Source organism: Anser anser, assembly GCF_964211835.1.
Source record: "Anser anser genome assembly, chromosome: 7".
NCBI lineage: Eukaryota > Metazoa > Chordata > Aves > Anseriformes > Anatidae > Anser > Anser anser.
Window position 1 is genome coordinate 17,137,266 of NC_139727.1, and position 17,567 is coordinate 17,154,832.

Below are 17,567 nucleotides of genomic sequence, written 5' to 3' on the forward strand. Positions count from 1 at the left end.
CAGCCCCCCTTGAGGAAGGGGCAGGCGTCCTGGTGCACCTCGGCATGGGGCCGTGACTCAGGCAGGGCTGAGTCAGGCCTGGGTGGCAGCACCCCGTCACCCACAGCCACAAGGAAGTGGCCGGGGGGGAATTTGGGAAAAAAACAGGAGTGTCTGGTAAAAGGGGTGTGGTGAAAGGGGGAGGGAGGGAGAGCGGGGAGGTCTTGGGGGGGGGGGGTTGTCAAATCCACCCTGGTCTGCACAGGCAGTGCTTCCCTCAAAACGCTCCTGAGCCTCCTCACATCCACACTGCTGAGTGCAATTACGCCAGCCCGCAATTAAACGACTCAGAAAGAGGCTTTCACTGCAGTGTAATTAAAGCAGGCACGCTGGGTCAGGCGCGAGGTGCAGAGGCTAAACCCAGGCTGAGAGACAAAATTATACGCTTCCCTCTGAGTGCGAGTTGGTTCTGGCTCAGGGTTGTTTGGTTTTTTTCCCTTCCTCTTCAGCCAGATGCTGACTGCTGGAGATTCTCGCTGCTGCTGAAGGGGACGGCCCCGAGTGCTGGGAGCTGAGGCTATGCACACCGCGGGGATGCCACCGGGAGCAGCTCGCCTCCAAAAGCCAGGTTGTGCGAGGGCACCTGTCCCCTCCAGGTCCCAAAATCTGGGTGCTTCCAAGGGCTGCTGAGCTGGGATCATTCCTCCCCAGCCCCATGCAAGGGCAGCTCCGTTTTTGGGGTCAGGCGGGCCGTGGCACAGTCCAAAAATCCCTCACGCAGGTGGCCCAGCTCACAAAACCCCAAAACCAGGCGGAGCAGCCGAGGCGCGCTGCAGAACGGGCAGTTCTTCGCACCGGTGTCACGGGACAGAGCAGGCACGTCGCTGCCCCGGCAGCGGTGTCACCGCCATCCTGGCTGCTGAGGCACGGCGTGGCTCAGGCTATTTTTAGCTTTTTACACGTATTTTTACACCGCCCTCCCCTGAGCACGCCAGGGGCTCACCCCGCGCCGTGCCAGCCCCAGCTCGTCCCCCGGCCGCACGCGGGGGACTCGGTGTCGCTTCTCAGAGCTGCTATTACACGGAATGACCCAGGGCTTCACAGAACACTCAAAAAAAAGCCTGACAAAACCAAACCCATCCGCGCCGGGTCCCCCAAACGCCCCACGGCCACCCCAAACATCCCCGGCACAGATCCAGCCCCAGTAGCTGAGCCGTGGCTCCTATTTATAGCAAAATGCCCTTTCTGTGATCCCCGGGGGCGGATGGGCAGCAAGGTCCCTGGGGCAGCGAGAGGCTCTCTGGCAGCTCCCCGGAAGGTGCCAGAAGGCCCCGGCGAGGCTTTATTTAGCTGCCCCATGGGGACAGGGCAGGCAGAGGGGTGTCTGGGGGCCCGCGAGGACACGGCGGGGCTGGTTGTGGCGCCGGCCAAAACCAGGCTCCCCTCTGCAGCACCCAGGCGGCACTTCAGTGAGGGAGACCTCTGAATTTATTTAAATAAATAAAATTGGGATTGTTCTAGGGCATGGGCAGCCATGAAGTGAGCGAGGCCCAGGAGTTAAATACAGGAATACCCCCAGACACCTTGATTTCACCTTAAAAAAAATAAATTATGGTGTCAGAAGCGGGGCCCCATTCACTCCCTACCTGCTGGAGGAGGATGCTCTCAGGGTGCTGGCCATCCCCTGCTGCCTCCCTCCCTGGGGAGCCACCCCAGCTAAAAGCTTGCCTTCCCAATCAGGCTAACGAGGTGGGGAAGGAGCTAACGGGCAGCCCAAATTGCCCACACAACAGCCACTGAGCACACCAAAACCTTGAGTATCTCTTGCTCCTCCAGCCTGGGCACGGCCCAAACCACAGCAAAAGCCCCCCGAAACCGCCGTGCCGTGGAGCTGCCACCCTTCCTGGTGGCAACAACACACGTTCGTTAGCGGCAGCTCATTAAGGGCGCGGAGGCACCCGCTGGCAGAACCAAGGGGTCCGGCGGCTCGGGCTTTGTTTGCACTGAGTCACCGCCACTGCCAGGAACTCGGCGAGGGGAAAGCAAAGCCTCGCAGCCCGGCTTCAAAGGAGGGGGGAAAGGGAACGAGAGGAAATCCCGGCCCTTGGGAGCGTGGGGCTGGGCAGGAGGGGGGGAACTTCGGCTGGGTCACTGCTGGGGAACTGGGGAAAAGAGACCCAAAGCAGGGCCTTTTCAGGGAGTGGCCTTAAGGGGCAAAGTTGCTCACTGAGGTGCTGAGAATGGGGAGGAAAGTATAAAATTTGCCTCCCCCCATTTGATCTCCCAGCTCCCCATTCACAGCAGGGTGCTGGGGCTGACCCCATCAGCTGCAGGAGCCGAAATTTGGGAGGGAGAGCAGCGCGTGCACAGCGGCTGGCAGTCAGGCCTGGCTTCCAACCGACCCGGGAGAGGCTACAAATTGGGATATTAAGTTATTAATTTAATTGCTTACACAGAATCGGCTGTTAGCAATCTGCTAGCAGCCATTAGCAATAATCCCATTCTAAATAGCATCAGTTTGTTCCTCCAGGAGGATTCAGGGTGATGCTGGGATTTCTTTTTATTTTTATTTTTTTCCATGTGCCTCAGTGCAGGGGCTTGGGCCAAGATTTTGGGCTTGCATCTGCTTTTCCCAATATTTTAGAAGCCTAAAAGACCACTCTCCCCATTGCAGAAGCCTAGAGGAATAGCATAATGCCAGGAGGAAAATGACACATCCCCCAAAAAACAGCTCAGGCTCAGATGGAGGAAAAGGGGCAGCTGAAAGCACAGGGCTGGGGTGAAAAATGCCGTTTTCTGGTCAGCTTCAGTGAGCTTTTCCTTCCTTTGCTCGCTGCAGTCCGCACACGGGGGATGAACGGGTGCCAGCTCGGGGAGGCTCCTGCGAGCCCAGGCAACTGTTGACTCAAGTCTCTTCCCAAGCACAATTATGGAAAGAAAAATATAACCCAGGCCAGCCTCGGGAGGCAAAAGAGCTGTGAGGCTGCCCTTCCTGCCAGGGTCGGGGCCGCGGCCGTGTTTTGGCTTTCCCCTCTCTTTCCATACTCCTCAGTAACCTCTCCCTTCTCTCCATCTTCTTCCCAGCATCTTCGCACTCCCTCCTCACATGAAGCTCCCAGTGCTCCTCAGGCGCTGGGGCTTGGTGGTTCTGCCTTGGTGTAGTCAAAAAAAAAAATACACTAAATAACCAGGGAGTTACCTGTTTTCTGAGCAGTTTGGTGGACGCCACCGCTCCCCTTCTCCTGGGGACAGCACCTCTGCTCCGTCCTCATTTCCTACCAAGCCACTTCCACTGCTGCCCAGGGATCTGCACGACACCAGCACAGCTGTAGCCTTTCACGATATAAACATTTATTTATAGATGTACAATTTGATAATTAACTCTAAATCAAGAAATGCAGCTTCCAGGAGCATCCGTTAGGATCTATGCTTTCCCACTCGTATTATCCACGGAAATCTACTCGAAAAATCCGAAGGTTTCGGCAGGCAGGCTCTGGGCGAGGAATGCCGTTTCGCAAGACATTCAGCACCTCTTGCAAACGTGGTTTTTCTTTTAATCCCCCCACCCCCATGAGCTCTGTGTGGCCGTGCCTCGATTAAGAGCTATTTCAAAATGCCGTGCTTCCACCCCATGCCTTCCAAAGATGGAGGTACCATAAAAAAAAAAAAAAGGAGGAAAAAGACAACTTTTAAAATCAAGTCCATGTTGTGGTAGCTGTGGAATAAGGCTTACAGTTGACGGGAGGGCTGATGCTTTGCAAAACAAATAGCCAAAGACAGAGCACACGGACTGCTATTGCTGAAGAAAGGAGCCCAACTCACCGCTTCATCTCCCAGCCCTCGCACCCACCGCTGCTCTTTTGATCAGCTCCCCTGGGGTGCTGGGGGATGGCCCTCACAGGCAAAGCCTTTAGGCAAAAATTAACCGCAGGGGACGAAAAAGGCTCCAGTTTATCCCGCTGACCTAACTCCGCTCATTCGCTTCTCAGACAGCTCACAGCCCTGAGCACTCTCATCCAGGTCCTGCCTGACCAAGCCAGCAAAGCCGGGGCTTGCGGCAGCACCGAGCGGCTCTGCGGGGACTGGGTGCAGCCACTGATGTCCCCCCAGCAACACTTCCTTCAGCAGAGGCGATGCACAGCTCCGTTTTGTACGGACAGCAGCACTTCACAGGACTCCCCGAAGAAACGCAGGCGACAGCGCGCCACGGCCACGTTGCAAACAGGAGCACTGCTGGGCGAGGGATGCCGGGTGCGGGACAAAATAATTAACAAAGGGACACAGCTCGTGGAAAGCCCTGTTTACAGACCGAAAGCTGCACACTGATTACGAGGCAAAATTAAAAGCAGACTGAAAAAAAAAAAAAAGGTTACACACAGACATAAACCGAACAACTGATGAACTAAAACCATCCAGGACAATCCTTTCCTTCGCTGAATGCGGCTCCAGCGCTCAGTTGACCTGCGGAAGCTTCTGCCAACGCTGCAAACCCAAATTGCAAATCTGGGCAGTTTCATTAATTGCTTTTCGCCCCCTGCAGCTTTGGAAATGCTTTTATTACAACCCAGAAGGCAGGCGTCAACATCCCCAGCCACAGAGCGCCGCTGTCCTCGAGAAAGCAAAGTGCAGTAACCACAAAGTGATTTTCAGCTCCGTGTGCCAGGCAGAGTGTGATACCCCGGGAAGAGACACTGCCCGCTTCCCCGTTCGCCAAGCTGGGCAGAGAACAAAATAATTTAATCATCCAACCCCTGCATAGTTTAAAAGTACAACATATATACAGCTATAAATTAATTCTAAATAGATTATACTTCTTTTTGTTTAAAGTTTTATCACCAAATTGTCCGATTTCTCTCTCCAGCGCAGTCACGAGGGTCTCCTTTTGCTTCATGGCTTTGTGGTTGGGTCTCTCACCTTACACGCCACGCGCTTGTTCTGATGGTTGTGGTACCCTAGGAGCAACCAGGCTAGTGGTGCTGGAAGGGGAGGAGGAGGACGGGCAGCTGTGTTTCCTGTCCTAATTGCTGCCTGAGACGTCGTAACGGCGGAGACGGGCAGAGAGAAGAAAGAGGGCAGTTGTGCGTTGCTAATTCTCCGATTCCATTTTAATATCAGGTTTGATTCCTTAAATACAAAGTCCGTCACCTCAGTGCACTTCACCAAGAGTCTTCAGGCATTTCCAGTCTGGGAACGAAAGCGGTAAGGGTGTGAGTCCCGCAGAGCAGCACGGCGCGCCGCCACCCCGCCGCTCCCCGCCCGGCCCCGCATTTCGGGAGGCTCTGCTCAGACCGCGGGCACGCAGCGGCGCCGAATTCCTCCTCCTGAAGGAAGGCAGGTGGTAACACCGGGCTGCCGTGAAAGAGGAGGCGCGGTTATGAAAACAGGAGTGGGAGAAGCGAGAAAAGAGTGGTTCCAAAAACAGGGTGCAGGCAAAAAGGGCCAAACGTGACCCCGAAGATTTGCTTTGAGGGCCTTCAAGCTTTTAGACATGCTCCGTGAGGCAGGGAGGGTGAAAACAAAGAACAGCTCCACTGCTAAACCTCTTTACTCGTGTCTGGAAGCCAGGTAGCTGGATGTCCAGCGCCCCCAAGAAGTCCTTGTAAGGCTCAGTAGTGTCCGTACAACTAAAACTTGGTGCGGGCTTCACCTTCAATTTCTTTTGTACAGAAACTCTGCTTTCAAAAGGTTGTGTGGCTAGATGGGGCCACCCTCAGAGCATCTGGTAGGTGAAACCAGCCCAGATAATCGGGCACAAAAAGGACTCCAGGCTCTGCCCAAGTGTTCCTGGCTTTCATCAGCTCCCCGTGACCCAGCACTCCCGCCTTCACCTGCGCTATCCGGCTCGCCCTAACCCCAGCTCTCCGACCCGCCTGTCCTCCAGGCTCCGGCTCGGCCCCTTTTGTTCCCCCGTGAACACGAAGCTGCTTCTACAACCTGCCGTGAGCTCCAACCCTCTGCTTTGCTCTCCTCGAGTGTCAGGGGAAGGCAGAGGGCAAGGAACATCTGTTTTCTACGAGTCCATTCCCGGTCACCACACTTCTTTAGTGCCACGGGTAACGACTTTTTCAATAAAACAGACAATAAAACAACAAAAAGGGTTCATTCAAAGGCGGTGGCTGGCTGCCGCGGCTGGGAAAGGCGTAGCGAGATAAGGAAAAAAAAACTTCATCCAGCTGAGGCGCGCGCGGCCGCTGCGTCAGGCGCGCAGTTGACAAGAGCTCGGCCGAGTCGCCAGCACGCCCGGGGCTTTGCTTTGTTCCTAGAGAACCAACGCCAGCAAAAACAGCGAGCTTGGAGAGAGCCGGGGTGCTGACATGCAAACTAAACAGAATTAATCTCCCAGGTCAGGAGTGCAGGCTTGACAGAGGGGGGTGCTTCCCCCCGCTACGTGCGCGCATCCAGAGGAGACTCACGAAGACTTGTGCCTCAGAGATTTAAGTATTAAAAGCACTACTGCGCCGTGCTCTGCCGTCCCAGGGAGCGTCACCAGCTCGTACTTAGAGCTCCGCCGAGCGGGCCGGCAGCGACTATCCGTGCAGGGAGGCCTGTACGTCTGACAGTCTGCTACAGCTGGGGGTGCCCATCTTCTGCGCTCGCTGGTACAGCTCCGAGTCCCCGAAGTAGCGTGCCCGGTACAACAAGCCTTCCTCTGCAAAGGGAGAAGCGCGGCGTTAGGAGCACGGCGGGGAAGGAGACCCCTCACCTGGCCAAGTCCCACCGAGCACGGGGAAGGAGAAACGCGGAGGCCCATTGCTCGGCAGGCTGCGAAATGTGCCTACACGGTGTTAAAATACAACTTCAGTGTAGCTCAGTTGTTTTTTTCTGCAGCAGAGAACCCCCTCTGCCCCTGAGCCCACGCTACTCACTCTGCTGTTTCTCCTTCCAGCAGTTATTTCGGAGGTTGGCAATGTAGTCGTCCTCCACGCTCCTCTCCACGTTCTTCAAGTTGGTGCCTGTGTACTCCTCGGCGAAGTTCTCAGACACGTAGTAGACGACTTTCAGGTGCTCTGTCACTCTCCTGTGTGTGTGACCCACGGACCTGGCTCAGGAGAGAAGTCAGAACAGCATCAGACACCTGAAGGGCACGGCCAAAGCCTCGCGGCTCCCCGTAACGCGCGGCACGCCGTGAACCACATGCATCACCCCCATGCGCCCACCGCCTTGGAGCTCAGGGGAGGAGAAACCTTTCTGGTGGAAATGAAGCAGCAGCACAGGGAGGGACAAGCCGGCAGGGAGCCCCACGGCTGGTTCCACAGCTCGGGGTGCGAGCAGGCAGCAGGGCAGAGCAGAGGGCAGGCAGCGATCCCAGCCGCCCCTCGGCCAGACCTGGGACCCTGCGCTGTCCCCTGGGGATATCTGCCACCTCCAGCGGTGTCAGCTGCCCCCGGCTCACCACATGCTGCTGCGTTTGCTGCTGCAGGAACAAAATGAGATCCCACTCCGCGCTCGAGCCTGCACCGACGAGTACAGCAAGCACTTTCTGGAAAGAAACCTCTCTTTACCCTAACCCTACCCCCTCGGATTTGCATTTCAGACAAAACTGTGTTCTTATTTTCTCCCCAGCGCTCCGGCAAACCTAGAGACACTCACTGGGGCGTGTTTGCAAGCCGCAACACAGAACCTGTGCCCAAACACTGGATTCATCGGGAACGGCTCCAGCTGGAGACATGCCCAAAGTCTCCCATAATAAATACCAGCTGGCTGCTGCATCAAACACAAGCCTGACTCCCGAGCCAGGTACAAACACCAACTCATCCGGCTCGCCCTTCAGCCTGCGAGCAGGGTGCACGGGAGCGAGTCAAACACTCCCGCACGCTCCATCAGGGTCCAGCACTCTGGGACGAATGGGGGGTAACCCCACAGACCGAACAGCACCCAAAGCTCTCTTGCCACTTTTCAAGACCAAGGCAGTGCTTGCTGGCAGCTCAGCTCGCTGCTTTACCTGTCGGGACAGAGCCCTGATGCCTCCACAAGTCTGTATTCTTCTTCTGTGTAAAGACGAACTAAGGAAGCTACAAAATGAGCCCTCAGAGGAGAAGCTTTCTGAGCTCACAGAGCTTCAGCACGCTGCTGGAGCATACTGAAAACAGGCAGGGGCAGAAGAAACCAGAAACCTGCTACCTGGAGGCAGACGTGCAATTTGGTCAGGCAGATTCGGTGAGGCATTGCTGAGCAGGGTGGCACTGACCTAGACGAGTCTGTCAACAAAAACTTTATTTTTGGAAGAGGTTTACAAAGGGAACCGAGTGACAAGTGTTTCTTTACAACTCTGCCATTCTCAGCAATAGCTTCCTATAAACAAGGGGCACTAAAACCTCCCCGTGCCATTGAAACCTCACCAGGTTCAGCAGCTTGCCTGCGGCGCGCTGGGTTCGGTGCAGCGAGCTCGTTTCCTGCCCAGGAACAGCTGAGCTCAGCATTTTTTCCTTTGCCTGAGTGAGATCACAGCACCGCCTGCCGGCACAGGCACAGCACGCTGCTGCTCCAGCTCCTTCCGGCTCACCCAGAAAACACCACCAAGAGGCCAGGGCAGCTCGTTTGCTTCTCTTGTCCAAACCCGAAGTGGGAAATCGGTTGGCTTGCTGCCGCCTGAGCACAGCAGGGCTCGGGGGTGATGTTCCAGCTGACAAGACTGGAGCAAATCCCTGCCTGCCTCAGAGCTGCCCTGCGCTGGGCGCCTTCTCGCCCCACAAAGCACCTCCTCACCAGTGTAAAACCAACAAGCAGAGACACACACGGGCTTAGTTTCATCGCCCTCAGCCGCAGAAGTGACACCCCAATACTCCTTAGCCTCTCAGAAGGACCCTTAGCTGCGCCTCGCTCCAATTTGCTCTGTCTTTTGGCTCTCAGCGCTAACGCCAGAGTCCTTACCTTGAACCCGAAAGCCGAGCTGGGTTTTAGAGCATTTAATGTAATCACCAGCAAACACCGCCGTCAGTGACACCCAGCAGGGCCCACGGGCCATAACCAAAGCCACCCTCTGCTGGCCTTCTACCTGCACATAGGAAACTTGCACTGAGGGTACGTCAGGGTTCTGGCAGGAGCGATGCACGCAGCCAGAAATCACTCCTGTTCTCTGCTCCTTGCTGGCACCACAGGGTGACCGAGAACAAAAACTCGTTTAATTTGTCAGCAGTGAGCAGAGCAGGGCATTTCCACAGGGTCTGGAATGAAACCGCACTGCTTTTGCACAGTAAATGTCTGGCCCTAGATACTCCATGGCAAGATCAGAGCTCAAAACCAAGGGATTTCTCTGGGAGTGTCTTTTATTCCCCCCTGCTTCTACTGCTCTGCACTAGATGTAAACCCAGCCGAGGCTTTTAGGATGAACAGATCCGAATTTCGTTTTTCGTACCCCAATTTAATTCTACATCTCAGCCCACTGCACATGGATCTCAGTGTACCCAAACAGCCCTGCTGGGCTACAGCTTCTCAAAGGCATTTACTCCGTCCCTCTCCCATCTAGCTGCAGGCTACAGAAGTTCCCCGTCAGAGCCCCAGTCCGTCAGGCCAGTGAGCACCCTCCAACAGACCCTTCCATCCCAAGACCTGCCTGAAAACAAGGTGGCCTTCTCTGACGTGTGAGACACCTGGGAGCAAGAGCAGGAGGAGATAAAGCAAAGAACTGATGGGAAAAGCAGAGCGCCCAGCTCCCTACCCCGACAGCATCAGCCAGCCCTCCAGAACCCACCCCGCTTCAATAGGTTCAGAGTAAGGGGTACTAACGGCCTCTGGCTCAGGCTGTAGGGAGGGCTGGAGACCATCATCTGGCTGAGAGCAGACACGATGATCAGGATGAGGATAGGCATCAGCTGGACAAACAGCCCGAGGCCACCCTGTAGGAACAGAAACGCACAGTGGAGCATTGTAGGCAGACCCCAGAGCATCGCTCTCCCTCCCTCCCTCCCAGCCCCAACACAGCCTGAATTCCCCTGCCCAACATAGGCAGCGGGCTCAGGAGGCTCCCCAAAGTAACTGGGAGAAGTCCGGCCGCCCACAGCTCTCCTCCAGAAAGGACAGCCTGACTCCGCAGGTCCAAATGTCTCCAGGTTTGACTGGAGGGGACGGGCAGGGGGAACCTGGTGAGCAAATTTCAAAAGCCTCACGCCTGTACTTTGTTTGCCTTCGTTTGACTCTGTGCCCCGTGAGGCTCCCATCCTGCTCGTGCTGGTGAGCAGAACTGGTTTGTGAAAGCGCTCTCCCCTCCTCGGGGTCAGATGAAAGAAATTCCCCCTCCGCCTCACCTCTGAGCTCCCTCCGCTTCTGGCAGAGTGCGCTTCCCCCTTTAACCTTGAGAAGAACTACTCAGGAAGTTCTCAGTTTTTCTTTCTTTCTTTTCCTTTTTAAGTATTTTACTGGCTATTAAAAGAGCAGGGTTATGTTAAGTCCCACATTCTCATTTCTCCAGGTCAGAGGGCTTGGAGACATATGCAGATTCTGTGATGGAAAACCCCAAAATAGCTCAGGCTATAAGGTTTTTTCCTTGGTTAATTACACATCACAGACTAGAAACACCCCATCTTGCATAGTGAGATAAAAGGGAGAATGGGTATGTGTTGGGAGGAGCCACGTGTATCCGTATTATCCGAAAGCTGGATCTGCCTTTTAAAATTAGAGAACGAAATGAGAGAGGAAATGCTTATTCTCTGCTAAAAACAAGTACGTTTTACTGGTGTCATCTCATTTCGAGGTGGCACAGATTCAAGAACACACCAGTGTTTTCCCCGCTGGAAGAGAGCTCTGAAAGTCCTGGGAGAGCCACCAGCAGTAAATTACAGAGTGAAAATTCTGCAGGCAGCTTGCTTCCCACGACTCCAGCTTTCTGTACCGGGAGGTGACAACGAGCCGGGCTATTGCACAAAGCAGCCCCGCCAGCTCGCTGGCGATCTGTGTACTGGAAAAAACATTCCGGCTCCCGGCCCCCTACGTGCTCTCCACTTACATCTCCCTGATGCTCTCGCCTGTCCTGCCTCTGGTGGTAGGTGTACCGCATCCTGCCGTTGCTGTACACGTGGACGTTACCTGCGAGCAAAAGGAGAACGATACAAAGAGGTCAGCGCACGTAAGACGGTGCTGGCTGGCTAGGAAGGAACCACAAAAGGTGGCTACACTCCATGCCAGCACCACCGATAAAAATGCAACTCTAAAAGTTGGCTGTGTACTAAAATGCAGGACAAGAAAGCGTCCGCTACCGCAGGCTGTCATGGAGGGACCCCAAACAGCTCACCAGAGGTGGCTGCAGCAGCTATGGCACTCCCCAGGAGACTGACGGAAGCATTCATACAAAGGAGTTTATTTTTTGATTAATACCAATCGGAAAAAGAAAGACAAATCATTTTGTTAGTTTTTCCACCTTAGAAGCAGCTTTTCTTTGTTTTAAATGTCAAAACTACAGCTGAAGAGGGAGACCAGCTGCAAAACTGCTCCTGAATTCTCGTGCGACTGAGCAAAAATAGCAACTCGCAGTTTTTACTGGAGTAGCCCTACGTTTCTGACAGGCAGAACAGGAATGCTGCAAAAGGTCGCAAGATGCCTGTGCATCATTTTTGTTCTAACGTTCAATCCAACCTAGTAACAGTTAACATTTCCAGCATGCAGACAGATTGCTGAACTGGGGAAGAAGTCCACCTCTGCTGGAATTACCTGCTGGATCCCAAGTTCTCCAAGTTCCCATCTGAACGATTTAGAAAACCCTAGGCGTTTGGGTCATTTGTGAGGGAGAGCTCTCATCAAACCCGGCTGTGGAGAGGAACACCGCTCTCCAACCAATCCTCGCCCTGGCCAATAAATCCCTACTGCACTGTGACTGTCAAAAGGACCGGGTCCCTCTCAGGAGATCGAGGTTCAACGTGCTTACTGGAAGGAAATCCACCACCAAAGAACATGTTGAAGAGGTCCTCGGGGGAGATGTCCGCCTCAAACCCGCGGTGGAAGTCTGAGTGACTGTGTCCGTGCCGAGCAGGGTTGAGCTTCTCGTCCCCGTACTGGTCATATTGCTTCCTCTTCTCCGGGTTGCTCAACACGGCGTACGCGTTGCCAATGGCTGAAATATCGACAGTAAGGAAGCAATTAGCTTCTTTCTTCTCGAGATAACGCGCTAAGCCCTGCGAACAGGCACGGCTCCCCTTCCTCAGCACCCAAATGAGATTCTCAAGCAGCCACGTCTTCGACAGCACAGCTCTCGTACCCGGCACGCTGCTTTGGCAAACGCTGGCAGAAGGAAACCACACCAAGAGACTCAGCCTTAAATTAACTCAAATAACGAAGCTGTGATACGGCTGGTATGGGTTCTGTGCGTGTTCCTAGAGAAACCCTCTCAGGTGAATGAAACTACACATTGCTACGCAAACACTGGCAGTAGAGCTGCTACGCATTTCATTTCATTAAATCTGTTATTTCTTTTGAACAGCTAGTCCCAAACCATTCAGCCATAAGCGACTGTATAGGAAAGTACGATTTCAGTTGATGAATTTTATTCAAAAGTAGCATTAAGTGCACTTGATGTCATAGCCTAAAACCAGAACTACAAAGAATTTAAGTACAGGGTACATCACTGAAAGAGACTTTAAGATCCCAAGTAAAAGCTGGTGAGGAGATGCTGGCTAAAAGCTGTGTCAGCGAGCTGTGAATTTCAGAACTTCCAGGTTCCAGAACGAAGGTGCTTAATTACAGGGGCTGTTAACCACGCCTGTGGAACCGAATCCCCCCGGTTTCCCAGCTACCTCTCTGCAGCCTCGGACATGCAGGGCCTTCCAACCAGACAGCCCGCTGGCCCCCCGCCTGTTTCTGGGCTCCTCTCCCTGCACATCCCAGTTTACCACTTCCCCTCGGCACCAAACCACCCGAGAGCCTCTGTACGTGACTGCAGAGCACATCCCTTCTCCTCCCCGTGTCACACAGAGGTGAGGAAGTTCACAGGACTGGGGCTGACTGGTGCGTTAAAGGCAGGAGCAGAAGCAGCAGGAAAGGGGGGGATACGTGCCCTTTGCAGGAAATTAACTCTAAGATTCAAAATTTTCCCGGCAGTGAGACCGAGGTGTTTGGTTTCTTCTTGGACTAGAGATTTGGAGAGTGAAGGATGTAATGTCAATACGCTCGTTCTACGTCTCAGTTATAATTAGGGCACACACAGCAAACGTTGCTACAAGCCGGGAAGGAAGCTAGACCACAAGGACTGGCTCCAGCACACGAGCCTGTCCTTTCACACCATGCGATTAAGCAATGAAAATGGGGCAACTTAGGATCTTGTTCATCGTCTAGCCTTCTGCTGACCAAGCTACATAGAAACACCTCATTCCCAGTCAGGATTTTAGCTCCAAGTAGCTAGGTTCAGCTCTTTCCCCAACGTCAGCCAAAGGCTGTGATGCAAACGCGGTTCAACACAACTGCAGCCGCCTGCAACTGTGGCCTGGGACAAGGTCCCAGGACAAGACCTCACGTTTTATCAGCTGTCACTGGGAAGACGAATGTCAAGACTTGAGCTAACGCACCAACGTTAGAAAAAATTAACTCAAGCCCTCAGAGCGGTGCACGTCTCCCCCGTCACCCTCTGGAAGGGAGCAGCTGGACTTTGGCAAGCCCTGCAAGCCGGCAGCTCTGCTGAAGGCCGGGAGGTCCAACGAGACGAGGCTGGAGGATAAAGGGCACCTTGCTTAACGCACGGCTTCTGGCACGTAACTCTTGTCAAAGCCTTCGGCAAACATCGTTGTTCAAGATTAGAGGTGAGGAAACCTGCCTTTCGCCACTTGGTGAGGACTGACGGATAAACTATCGGCCGGCGGCTCACGGCACAGGCAGATGGCTGCAGATGCTCCCTGCTTAACCTGGCCCCTGCACTAAAAAAGAGTAGCTGAGGGTCAGCTCGCTATCTGCCAACAGCAAGACACTTATCAGTCACGGATTTAAGCCTTAAAAGGCTCGAACAAACCTTACATAAGACTTTTACTGCTGAAATTTGTCCACTCGGAGCTCACCCCTCCCCGCGCTCGTGGCAGGATAGCCTTGCTCCCTGCTCCAGCAAAAGTCTCGGGCATCTCCCTCCCGAGATGGCCAGAATCAGACCGTGGTATTTAAATGGCTCAACGCTGTGAAACGGGCACAAGAAGTTCTGTGCTTATCTCTGTGATAACAATCAAACCTCCCCAGCCTGCAGAGGAACGTGCCGTGCTGCTCCAGCTCCACTGCACCCACCGTGCTGCTCAAAATCCCACAGGCAGGTGCCACCCAGGCGAAAAGCCTACGATTTGGGTACGGGCACCTAGGGAAGTGCCTGCGGGGCTGTTTTTGGGGATTACCGTCAGAAGAGGCCTCACTTTACTCGTGAGCGGAGCAATTCCAGAGCCAGCCCAGGGGAGCACAGTGCCACGATCACCAGCCTGCTCCTTTATTTTCCCCCACATGGCTGAACGCAGTTCTCGTGTGACTCTACTGCATTTATTCTAGCAAAGGGGATTTTCCTGGCCCACAGGCAATTACACAACCGCTCACAACCACGAGTCAAAAGCTTAGCTAAGCGGGCTTCCATACTCCTTCTGCTGAGACTTCTGATGTAAGATACGGAAGATGAGAAATAAAAGAAATGAAAAAAATCATGAGTGCTAGAGAATTAGCCACCTTCCCTACAACCTCAGAAGGGCAGAACTGCTCCCAGATGGACACAGATGCTTAAGCCGAATTCTGTCTGTTCCAAGCAACAGCATTTCTTCTGGAAAACGACTCCGGTTTTAAGCTGCCTGATTGCCCAGGAAACATCCCTGCTGCGCACGCAGAGGCCCTGCGGATCAGGCTCCGTGGCAGAAAGGAAGCTCCTGCGGGCCTTTTTGAGTTCTGACGGGGCTCGGTTGTACAGCTGGTATAGTTTCACCCAGGAAACGTTCCCCTGGCATTTCTACCCAGGAATTCCATGCGCAGCCCTTCCTGATGGTCAGGCACAGCGAGAAACCTGAAGGGTTATGGTCTGCCTGAAACGCTCCACAAGCAGGAGAGCCTGAACACCACTTCTGCAGATGAGTTCCCTGCCACGGAGCCCGTCCAGCAATATTCCTCCCGAGGGATTCAGTTCCAGCAGCCCCGTTGTGCTCTCAGTATGTGGGAGCTCTCTGGGAGATGTGTGTGTAAGACAAAGGGGCTGCAAACACGACAACTGCCTCTGGTGCTGCCCAGCTCACCGTGTTTCCGCCGGGGCTGTCCCTAGGAGGGGAGCACCAAGCACCTGCCGTGAAACCGACCCCGGGGGCTGTTTCAGGCTCCCGGCACACTCTGTCCACGACACAACCAGCTCAGAACGAGAGACAACTCTGCTGACAAGAGCTTTATGTTGCTCTGCCTGAATCATGAGGTTGTTTTTAGGGAGTCCTTGCTAGCCCAGCTCAGCAGCATCACCTGATGGCTGTGGGTAAGTCACGAGGGTGGGAACGCACGTTACCTTTAAAGGCCTCCGTAGCCCCTGGCGCGTGGTTCTTATCCGGGTGAAACTTCAGCGCGAGTTTCCGGTACGCCTTTTTCAAGTCCTCGTCAGAAGCTTCTCTGTTGACTCCCAGAATTTCGTAGTAATCTTTGCACTGCTTTACCCTGCCAGGAGAAAAGACACGGGCAGTGAGTTCTGGCCACGAGAACTGCTTTGCCTCGGATGCGTCGACTCCGCAACGTCACATGCGGCGCGGTTTCGACCGATGCTGCTCAGTGAACTCTGCTTTACTCATCTCTGATTCCTCAGAGGTGACCCACTTTTCTCACGTGCTCACCCGCAGCGTGCCTGCGCTACTGGCACACAAACACTCCTACAGAATGACTCAGGCCAGGAAAGGTGGAAGGGCCTCTCCCTGGGCAGCGCTACCACAGGCAGGAGAACACAACTGGCAAACAACCTCCAAAACATGAGCGTGATGGATCTGGGGGTGCGGGGATGACAAATGGCAGGCCAGGATCCGGAGGACTGCTGTTTTTTTGGTGTTCCCCCGCACCTCCTCAGACCCAGTTCATTCAGACTTAAAAACTAACACGGGCTGAGCTGGAGAGGGAGCAGCAGGCGCTGCCCGGGCCTGCGAGCAGCCCAGCTCACACAGCGTGCCCTCCGCTACAACGCCTCCTTCTCACAGGACTTGGAGGAGACAGAGCAGAGCGTGCTGGATTTGTGGACAAACGGGTGGCGCAATTAATCCACCTGGAAGCCAATCAGCCAGGGCGGTCCTTGCGCAACTTGGACCGTACCCAGCGCCTCGCACTACGGTTATAAAGCGAGCGCGCCTACGCTTCGGTCCTGTGACTGCCAGCGTTTACAAGGGGCAGAGCTGGACAGAGAGCAGCTGGAAGGGTGCTGGGAAGATGGGCGATGGATAAATGTGTCCTGGGAGTTGCCAGCAGGAGCTTTAGGAGCGTCCTGCGCATCTCTCCCAGCAGAGCGAGGGGTCCTGCGGGGGGTTCTACTTGGCTGGGCTCTCGGCGTGACCGCGGGCAGCAGCACAGCGGGACGAGGCTGTCCCCGAGGCCCCCGCAGCGCACGCACCTCCTGACGGCATCCGCCTGGTCCCGCGTGTAGCCCCGCGGCGCCTCCCCGGCCGCCTCCCCGCCGCTGCCCGGCCTCCCCTGGGGGCTCGGCGGCGCCCCGGGGCTGGGGTCGGGGTCGGGCCGGGCGCCCGCTGCCTGCTGCTCCTTGTCGAGCTCCTCCAGGAGGGCTGGAACGGGAGTGGGGCGAGAATTAAAGAAATTCGGGGAAAAACAAAAGAATTTGGGGGAAAATAAGTAATTTTGGGGGGAGAAAATTAAAGATTTGGGGGGTGAATTAAAGATTTTTGGGGGGGGGAATTAAAATAAATTCAGGGAAATTAGATAAATTTGGGAAAAAATAAATAATCTCAGAGAAAATTAAAAAAAAATGGGGAAAATTAAAGAAATTCAGCAAAAATTAAAAGAAATCCAGGGGAAGTTAAAATAATTTCGTTGAAAATTAAAGCCATTCCAAGAAAATTAAAAACATCCAGGGAAAATTAAACAAATTTCAGGTAAAATTAAAAGAGACCCGCTGAAAATTAAAAGAAATTCGGGGAAAATTAGAGAAATTCGGGGAAAATGAAAAGAAACGCAGGGAAAATTAGAGAATTTGAGGGAAAATGAGGAGAAATGGAGGGAAAATGAACAAAACTGGGAGGAAGTTAACGACCCCCCCCTTCGCCCCCCACCCCCGGACTCGCTTTCCCAGCACCCCCCGCGCTCCTCAGACATCGCGCACGCGCACTCCCCGCGCAGGCCTCCCCCCCCGCTCCCCGTCCCGTGGCCCCCCCGGGCCGCCGGCCGTGCCTCACCGCGGGCGCGGGGCGAGGGGTAGAGGCGCTGCGCCTTCAGCAGGAGCCGCCGGGCCCGCTCGGGCTGCCCGGCCTTGGCGGCCGCCAGCGCGATGCCGACGCAGCGCTCCGCCTCCTCCCGGTTCCCCTCCATGGCGCCCGGGCCCGGCGGGCGGCGCCGCCTGATGGCGTCACCGGCAGGCCACGCCCCTCGCAAACAGACCACGCCCATCGCGACGAGGCCACGCCCCCTCCTAAACCACGCCCCCCGACGCTAGGCCACGCCCCCTCCCGTATTGCCCCGAGTAG

At 54.8% G+C, this 17,567-nt stretch overlaps 1 protein-coding gene across 1 annotated transcript; it reads right to left on the reverse strand.

The window, feature by feature from the left end:
- Positions 1–3,313: 3,313 nt before the first annotated feature.
- Positions 3,314–17,549, reverse strand: DNAJB12 (DnaJ heat shock protein family (Hsp40) member B12). Its single transcript, XM_083844248.1, has 9 exons — positions 17,280–17,549; positions 16,484–16,652; positions 15,404–15,549; positions 11,837–12,022; positions 10,922–11,001; positions 9,706–9,815; positions 6,846–7,018; positions 6,477–6,628; positions 3,314–5,163 (listed from the first exon to the last, which is right to left on the reverse strand). Exons 1-8 carry the CDS (start codon positions 17,488–17,490, stop codon positions 6,507–6,509), a joined length of 1,197 nt encoding a protein of 398 aa, XP_083700374.1. The 5' UTR covers positions 17,491–17,549; the 3' UTR covers positions 3,314–5,163; positions 6,477–6,506.
- Positions 17,550–17,567: the final 18 nt, after the last annotated feature.